This window comes from Haplochromis burtoni, unplaced genomic scaffold, assembly GCF_018398535.1.
Source record: "Haplochromis burtoni strain Fernald_Lab_line unplaced genomic scaffold, NCSU_Asbu1 Contig_252, whole genome shotgun sequence".
NCBI lineage: Eukaryota > Metazoa > Chordata > Actinopteri > Cichliformes > Cichlidae > Haplochromis > Haplochromis burtoni.
In genome coordinates this window covers 43,474-52,757 of record NW_024582613.1, presented here as the reverse complement: position 1 = coordinate 52,757, position 9,284 = coordinate 43,474, and the positions used below count along the sequence as shown (strand labels likewise).

The window sequence follows — 9,284 nt, the reverse complement described above, 5'->3', positions numbered from 1 at the left end:
TGCACAATTTGTGTTGGAAATTGTGCATACCTTGCACTGAAAGCAGACGTATGCTTTTTGTTTAGCACAAGAGGCTGAATGTCTGAAGAACACAGTATGAAGTAGTCCTTTGAATACAATGTCCAAGAAAAACAATGATTTTTAAATGGCACAAAATTATAAGATTAAACGTAACCAAAGAAAAAGATTTGAAGCTTGAGAAATATCGGCAGCAAATCATTGGCCAGATAAAATGAAAACAAATTTGTTAGGATGACATGAGATTGACATGGCCATGGACTACACTGTCTGCATACAGCTGAATCTGATGTGCACAATGTATGTATGAGTGAAAACAGTAGATGGAAGTAGGGGTAAAGGTTTCTACACTCCAAGAATGACAGAAGATTTGAAAACTATGGCCTGGTCATAATTGGATTCACAGTTCAAGACTGAAGTGAAAGGTAGAGTAACAAAACTCTTCCAACAAACAGCAGCTGAAAAGATTAATCTGAGAAGAACGCAAGAACATCTGTCCACATATTTGTCCATTGCTGTCATCCTTTTCCCAGAATACTCAAATATATTATTAAAAAAGAAATACAATTAAAAATATTAGAAAATCAAAGAAATCCAGTAGACTAGGAACACGGATCATTTATTTAAATATATGTGAACATAAAAACCTCTGATGGAAACTATGTTCAGTATTTTTAAAGTTTAAGTTCAGTACCTCTGAAACAAAAAAAGGACATTTTACACATACATGTAACAGCTAATTCATGTAAAAGCTGTAGTTTTTAAAAAATGTAAAAGAGTTCATTCGTGCTTTAACCACACACAGACCGCATGTTTATTTTAAAAAAAAAACAAAAAAAAACAATACAGCTTTAATATCATGAGAATTCAGTGCTTTTGGTGATGTCAGGCAACTGCTGATATCATGGGACTGAGGACTTTGCAGTAAGACTTCTCTCTCACACTCATCTTTCAAAGTGAACAAGTTGCTGGCAGAAGTTGCACTCTGCTAAGGCGGGCGACCTCAGGTCCAAACCCACTTCCTTTCATGTTTCATCAGCCGATCTGTGAAGACAAAGCAACACAACAGATGCACTGACGACTGAGAATTACAGATGTTGGATAACCTTAACGGCTTAAATACTGACCAAATAATCCTATCATAAGCGAGTTTTTTAAACCATTAGCTGGTTCACTATCTGATGAAGCTATAAAGTAATACCTTTCATCATCTTTGTTACTTAATGGCCAGGCATATTATTGAGCATAAAAGTCAACTTTTCTGCATTTTACACTTCAATATGGTGAGGAGAACTCAACAAAAACAGGATTGGCAACTGAATTGTTAAACTGACACTAAAAAAGTAGTCCATCATCTGGGGAGTGTGGTCTGGCAATGCGCAGCAGCTCCTCTCCTTTACCCACGGCGGGGTAGTCAATCGCCTGAACGTTGATGTTGTCACAAGACATCATAGTGTCACAAACCACAGTGTTCTTCTCTGCATTTCCCACAGTCTTAGTCTCAAATTGAATTTTGAGTGTAAGACGGAACTCATTCTATAAGAGAGATTTACAGAATCTCTCATGGCCAGTTTATTAGGTACACCTTTTGAACTACTTGTAAATGCAAATATGAAATATAATCATATAAGTATAAAAAAAAAAAATCAAAAGCGAGTCCAACTTGTTACTAGCAAAGTGGGCCTAACTAAGTGTTTAGTGAGTATACGGTAAAAAAACATTATCCAGGCATCAAATGCCTGTTTCAGAACCAACTGTCCTGTCAGCTAAAGATTCCAACAGCATAATGTGTATGAATTTTCTTACTTGGACAAGAATAATGTGGTTTGGACAGTGAACCACAGGAAAGCCAGAATCCATCAGCATCTGTCGAAGCAGCTTGACAGTCGTCTGATGTTTCCTTCTGAGCATCTGGCCTTCTTCACTTTTCAGGATCTTAATGTATTCCCCTGCCAACAGCATGGGGGGCAGAGACTTGGTAGAGAAGAAACCTGCAGCACAACAGGGCACTGTGTCCACCAGGGGCTGGTGCTGGCAATATAGCCACCTAAACAGCTGATTGCCATAGCTGGATATTAAATCCTCTATAAAACCTATGCAGCAGTTGTCAGAAAATGTTTGCTCTCACTGATGAAGTGTCCACTTACAAAGTGTACCAGAGATGATATCCATTTTTTTCATGACTTTATCTGTCTTCAATCCCTCCTCCTCTGGGGCCTTATAATCCTCTAGCATGCAATTCATCCACAAATGTAATAGCACCAAACTTGTGAGCAACGTTGCACATCCCTTCAAGTAGGCACACCGCTCCTGCAGAGAGCACGGCATTGAAAATTAAAATATTTTTATTCATACAAATCAACAGTTTGCATTTATTTATTCATTGCTGACCCTGACGTGTATTAGATGTGTGATTTCACTGAATCCACTTACACAGAGAGTAATAGAAACTTCTAGAAATCCTGTACATTCTAATTAAAAAGAATAGCTGAACATTTTAAAAGCCCAATTAAAGACATTCACACTAAAAGGAGGACCACGTACTTACCATCCATTGAACGGATGGCAACGATTTTTGAAGTGGAGGAGTCCGATTTCTCAAGTAGCTCTTGTAGGCGGCTGGCGTCATTGTGACGATATAAACTTTTTAGCCCAGCTGTTTCTTAAACCCTGAATCACTGACGCATGGTTTCCGGCTTCCGAGTAAATTTCACAACCTTGCAGAATAAACAAAAGAAAGAAAAAAAATCTCTCCAATACATTTCAATCAAAATAAGAAAACGTGTAACCATTCAAAGACATTCAACTTTAGGTCACTTATTACATTAGTTTAAGCCAAAATTGAAGTAGCTGGTAGCATCTTTGACAGGGTAAACTATGTAGAGTCATTGGCTACAAAGCAGAGAGTGAACAGCTCTGCTACATCCTTCCAAGGGAGGTCAGGTAGTACATAATGAAGATCCACATGGAAGTTGCTTGTTATTGAAATGTTTGGTGCTCCTCCTGCACTAGCACCATGCTTTTGTACAGCATATCTTCAGAACAGAAGCAGAGAGAGTTTACTGTCCTGAACCCTGAATTATTTTTCTCCATCATATTTGGTCTAAACAAAAGTAACAAGAGCTACAGATGATCAGCGTGAATACTCACATGATAGCCTTGATGATTTTGGGGTGATGGCTCATGCCTAGGTAGTTGTTGCTGCACCACACAGGAACATCTCTCTTTGTGTGAAAAAACTTTGAGTAGTTTTCTGCTATAGGAAACGAGGAGTGAGATCAGTTCATCTTCTTAAAAACTCTATATGTGTGGTCTGGGTTTTTTTGCTTTATATCTTCTTTTTAAAAACTTGTCATACTGGAATGCAACAGCCGAAAACAAATTGTGGAAGAAGGGTTTTAAACTTCAGATCAGTTTTATTCCCTTTGAAAATAATTGTGCAATAGAAGAATCAGCTTACATCCAGGTAGTGTCAGGTGTGACACTGGAAGATAAGGGTTTTTCTGGCTCCACTGCATTGGCCTTGTGTGCCCTGATAAGATCCACAACTGATAACTTCATGTTCGTTTTTATTATTCAAGTATGGCCCATTCAGCAGTCTTCAAATGCATGACATTCCTCGGGTATGCACATGAACTGTCACTAAACTGTGCATACTCAAAACAATGACCTTTCACCTATTGTTTTTCTGCACCATCTCTGCAGTCAGAAAAGGGTATTTAGAGCCCACAGCCTGAACAGCTGGGGGAGTAAAGTGTCCTGTGGGCAACTTCAATTTACATTTCGGATCTGGAGTCAAAATTTTTTATTACAATCAGATCACTGAACACACACAAAGCTGAAGAGGGCAAGGCTCTGGACAGAGGACTGGAGGCCATGTCAGTCATCACTGGGCACTTTAGTGCATAACTCACCAGTGATGACCTCCCACACAAGTAGAAGAAAACATTGGGCCCAAAATTTAAGAAAGGGCTATCAGCGGATTACTGCATCCATATGAGGGAGTCTAAAAGAAGAGGTGAAAAAGAAATATTAAAACCCTTGGGGAAAGGCAGGAGGGTAACCAATTTGTGTGTGTGTGTGTGTGTGTGTGTGTGAGTGAGTGAGTGAGTGTGTGTTTACGTTCGGTTCGGTTCGATACTTTGGTGTCACGGTTCGATATTTTTTCGATACAAAAAAAAATGTTCATGCTTTTTAATTTGTCATTTATTACATTTTCACAGCACATTCGCACCACATCTCTGTGCGTTATCATTTGTTTGAAGCCAGCTCACCTCCTGCAACACTTTTCCGAGAATACGCGCTTCTTTTGTGGTTCGGACTCCTTTGACATTTCTTTGGAGGTGGAGGAACATCACAGTAATTGCTTAAAGGAGCTTCTTCTTGACATCTTTAAGAGTTCTAAACAAATGTCTGTCCTCCTCCATGAAAATCTTATGTACGCAAACACGCGTTGCAACTTCTTATCTTGTGCGCGTTTTTTATTTTGACAGCGAATGCGCACCTGCGGACCACTTATGTGCAGCCCCTGGTTATTTAGCTCGTCATATTGCAGCCACAGAAATTCTTTTGTCCATGAAACCATAAAGCTGCACTTTCTTTTTGCCTTATAGTCTGATTTGTCATAACTTTTCCGTTTTGTGGTAAGCTTTTCTTTGGCTGTCACTTCTTCACCCTGACCTGTCTTATTTGGCTCAGCAGAACTAAAATATATATCCTGCTGCTTTTACACACACACACATAAGGTCAGCGATTCTCTGCGCGATCAACCTCTCACATGTTTAAGCTTGCGGGAGATTTCACTTGTCATGTTTGCATAGTAAGCTAACGATTGATAAGACGATGTCAGAGGAATTGGTGCGCAAATTATCATCACTCACAATCAGTGCTGTGCATACATCATCGGAATTATTACAGAGAAATGGCTCTTTCCAAAATAAAAGCTATACTATACGCTTCTTCTGGGCTATATTCTCAGCAGCATATTGTAGCGGGTCAGGGCTGTTCGGGGTTCTGTTTGTACAGTTATGTTTTGTTTATGTTGCCATAGTGACGGGTGACGCCCTCTCGCTGCGACGGTGTGTCCTTCCGGGGTCAGAGGGCGCCTGTGTGTTGTTGCTGTGCGGTTGCCGCGCTGAGCAGTTAGCTAGCGGCAGTGTTCTTCTGCAGATGTCAATAAACGGCTGTGCTCCCTGGCTAGCTCACGGGAAGCAAGACCAAACGACACCTCCGTCTCCTCCTTGTCTGAGCTCGCCACAATATTAAACATATCAGGTCCCCATAAGGAGAATCATGTGCTAACGGCTGTCTAAATGACTCGGGTAAAGTTTGTAGCATGCATGTTTGTTGTATTTGTCTACTTCCACTTCTCTTTGCACTAGGATGATGTCGGCGTAAATGTGCAGTCATATTCGTTGTGTTCCCACTAGTGCTGTCAGCGTTAATATCGTTGAAATGACGTTAACGCCACAACACGGCAAATCTCCGTTAACGAGCTACCCCTGATCGCGCTGTGCGTGGGGCTAGACGGCCAACACGTTAACGAGCTAACTGCGCTAACACACTAGTTCCCACACATGTAATTGAGCATTGCGTGGCACATCCAACATACTGTTTTACTTTAGTCCATGACGCGCTTACCTTCAGGGTTATATCGTTATCGGGACAATATAACGATATATTGTTCAGATGAATGCAGATACATATCTGCAACAGCCGGAGTTTCCCACAAAACAGGGTCAAGGCAGGGTCTTTCATATTGTGAGAGCCATAAAAGGCTCTAGGCTTTAGGCAAATTTTAACGTTGACTAAAACTGAAAGTAGCTACTGATAAAAACTCCCGTTATCCCACCTTTCAGTTACTTTGATCTTACAAAAATCTGGTTTATCCTGTTGAATTAAAATGGTGTTCTACCAAAATCCAACCACTGACATTACAGGTTAGGTAGCTACAGTGTGTGTGTTGCAAAAGCATGCCCTCTAACAGTCACTCAACAAGTGGAAGATAGTCCTGCAGCCCAATCAGAGGACGTTACGTTTGCTGACGTTTTTGGTTTTTTAAAGAACGAATAATAGCACACCACAAAAAACGTGGAAAATAATTACGAAAAAATAAGGCAACAGTGTAATATATTCAGAAGAGTTTCAGATATTTTGCTATTTACATTTCTTAACGACAGCACATAGACGCAGCCATATTGGTGCGGGAAAGTCTTGTCTCTAGATGGCCTGGGAATGCAAAGACAGGATTCCATGTGTTATTAAAGCACTCATAATATTTTCATCTGTTTGGTTCGTTTAACAGAACACGTTGTCAGGGACGTGCAGAGGGGGGGGCTAGAGGGGCTTGAGCACCCGCCCCTTTCCTGATGAGTGCCCAAAGTGCCCTTTTGTTGAGGCAACTTTTAAAAAAAATTTTAAATTTTTTTTTAATTTTATGTGTGTGTGCGTGCGGAGTCCTGTCTGTGCCCCTCAACATATTAATCATAGTTTTGCTAAATAAAAGGATCTGGCTTGCATCATCACATCCTAGTGCTTATACAGATGATAAGCAGAGGGTGTAAATTTAAAGAATGTCTTGATAAGTAGACCAAATTACATAGCCAAAATCCAGTGATCACATGCTAATAGAATCAGACATCTTTTTACCCGAACCGCTCATTCTTAGACAAGCCTCTCTGGATTGGCCGCGTTAACGCGGACAGAACGTGATTCTCGCTGCTTGATTGTGGGAATCCTCGGAATACCTGTGGTTAAGAATACGAGCTCAGCATTTGGAGGCCTAGCCCTGGCGCGCATTTTGTGTAGCCGCTCAGACAAGGAGGACGGACCGACACCTTGGTAGAAACACAAAGTTACTTCAGAGACACAGGACTGGTCTTTGTAGGGACACAACCAGGGAAAGAACGGGGTTTGGTCTTGGCTGATCCGGTTAGAGCTAAGCCCATGGTTGAGCCACACATTGTGACGTTTAAATTGGATCGATCTGCAGAAGAACACCTTTGTTGTTCGCTAGAGCTAACTGTCAGCGCACCCAGGGGCATTAGCTGGCAAATTAGCTCGACACCCAGTTTCGGTAAGGGCTAGCTCTGATTTGGACAACCAGACAACACGAGTGCAGCGCCCTTTGCACTACGACCACACACGGGAGCTTTGCAGTGAGCACACGTCGTCGTTCAACAAGCGAGCGGACAGAGAAGCGATTACGTGCTTCACTCTTGAACTTAAGTACGGGCCACCAAAGTAGCCGTTGGGTAGGTATGGCAACATATAGGACAAAACATAATGTATCAACCTTATGATAACCAGAACCCGCGTTAAACAGCCAATGGACCTGGGCGGCTGTCCCTGTTACGGAACTTAATTAGTCTTTCAGCTGAGCAGTTTATAGCCCGATGTTTTAAAGAGCGGGGTAACATATTAAGTGTTATTAGTTAATGTGATAAGGGCTCTGTGGTGGGTAGCCTATTTGGCTGAGCACCACTGTTCAGGGACCAGTGTTCTCTGTAGATAAACTCATCTTTATCTATACAAGCTAAATAGAACGATAGATATTCCTTCCATTACTCAATATTAGGCACCTATTGGTTTTCCATCCTCACGTGGAATAAATATTTATTGAGGTGATGATGTTGGCTGCATAATATAGTTAAAACAACAAACAAATCTCTTGCTTTATTTTAATAGAACAATGGTTACTGCATTAAGGTGTGAAGCCAGAATCGTTTAGCTTACTATGCAACGAGTGTAATCAATTAGATATGTAGTAATTATAATCATTTCCAAGCACCAAAAGTGGACAGTTCAAGCTAATCTAAAACACTCTGAGAAGTTATAAGATGATTTTGCTTATGCGCCAGAGTAACCTCAGGTGTAAAATGTCTAGTAAGCTTTGCACCCGTTCTGCAATCGGTGATTGGTTTGGCTGATGTTGAAAACAATAATAGCAGGTCAATCATAAAATACTATATATTAATTTTTAGTTCTGGCTGAAATAAGCCATAATAAAGTACAAGATTCCCCCTCCTCGTACTTGGATCGTGTGAAAGATATGGTACTCTTTTTGAGTAAGTAATATGAAACAGCTCATAAGAAAAGAGCCATTTGACCATTAGTATTAAACCCCTAGTTACATTACTCTCAGAAAAAAATGATTAATGAGAGCATTTCTAAATATCTAGGTGCAAACCTTATAAGGCAAAAAGAAGGCAAAAAGAATAGTGTGCAGCGGTATGTGTTAGGTTTTTAATTTTAAGCTGAGGGTTTTGGTATTAAAAAAAATGGTTATCAAAAAGAATTTTTGTTTAGGTGCACTGTTCGATGAACAGACATGGTCATTATGAGCTTGAGCTAAAGGAATCTATCCGAGAGGGGAGGGAACAGGGAAGCTGGGGTTTGGTGGACACATAAGTGGTCCGGCAGCATTCTACTTAAGTAGCTGCGCATTCACGTGTCATAGGAAATAAAAACTATAAGCAGACACTTTCCTCAAGTTTACTATAGAAGTTGGCCCATTTTGTCTTGATACGTGGATTGAAGTGGGTGCTTTGGGCGTAAAGTTGTTAAGGTATTTGTTATAATAGTTTAAGAATGAGGTAACCTGACAAGTTATTTGGCTCCTTAGAACTCTTGAAGAGTCGAGAAAGCAAGCTCCATTGTTTTGTCCCAGAGTCCATCATCTCTAGACATGTAGATTAGACGCATAGGTTGGCACATCGTCAGACTACACATTAAAATGAATTGGGGAATAGGTGAATGGGAGAAGAAGGTTAGAACAAGAGATATCCATCACACGGAGGACAGGGAGGACCACGAGACTCTTATTTTCTCACAGGTTTCGCTAGTTCTTCGCACTAAATAGGGGTTTCAAGATATCTTGCAGGGCGTGAGTCGACTCGATGCTTTCTATGTCTTTCTCGATAATAACAATATTACTATGGAACTGCAACATTACCCACAGATATGTGGTTTGCGGAGATGTTTGCCTTCTTAGTGTTTAAATTTGAAACTTAACACTAGCTCTACACCTTATTGAAGAAACTTGGCGATGTTAAAAACATTTGCTGTTTTCTATCAGTCTCTGAATCAGAAACACGCCTGCCCTTATCCCCACTATAATAGATAATATTCTATGAACCGTGTTAAACTGGTGTGTTTGGTGTCAACTTCACAAGGTCAATACATCACGTTACACAACTACACACACACACACACACACACACCATCACTATTTCACACCACCCTTCATCACTAAACATCTCTTGCAA

The 9,284-nt window shown here is 40.6% G+C and overlaps 1 protein-coding gene across 2 annotated transcripts; it reads right to left on the bottom strand.

Moving 5' to 3' along the window:
• Positions 1 to 635: 635 nt before the first annotated feature.
• LOC102312247 (5-aminolevulinate synthase, nonspecific, mitochondrial) lies at positions 636 to 6,319 on the bottom strand. 2 transcript variants are annotated; one of them, XM_014338979.2, is made up of 6 exons: positions 5,659 to 6,319; positions 3,169 to 3,274; positions 2,567 to 2,735; positions 2,166 to 2,328; positions 1,825 to 2,009; positions 636 to 1,062 (listed from the first exon to the last, which is right to left on the bottom strand). In XM_014338979.2, exons 3-6 carry the CDS (start codon positions 2,645 to 2,647, stop codon positions 1,054 to 1,056), a joined length of 438 nt encoding a protein of 145 aa, XP_014194465.1. In that variant the 5' UTR covers positions 2,648 to 2,735; positions 3,169 to 3,274; positions 5,659 to 6,319; the 3' UTR covers positions 636 to 1,053. The 2 variants fall into 2 exon arrangements, with proteins under 2 accessions (XP_014194465.1, XP_014194466.1); XM_014338980.2 differs by having other exon boundaries at positions 3,169 to 3,271.
• Positions 6,320 to 9,284: the final 2,965 nt, after the last annotated feature.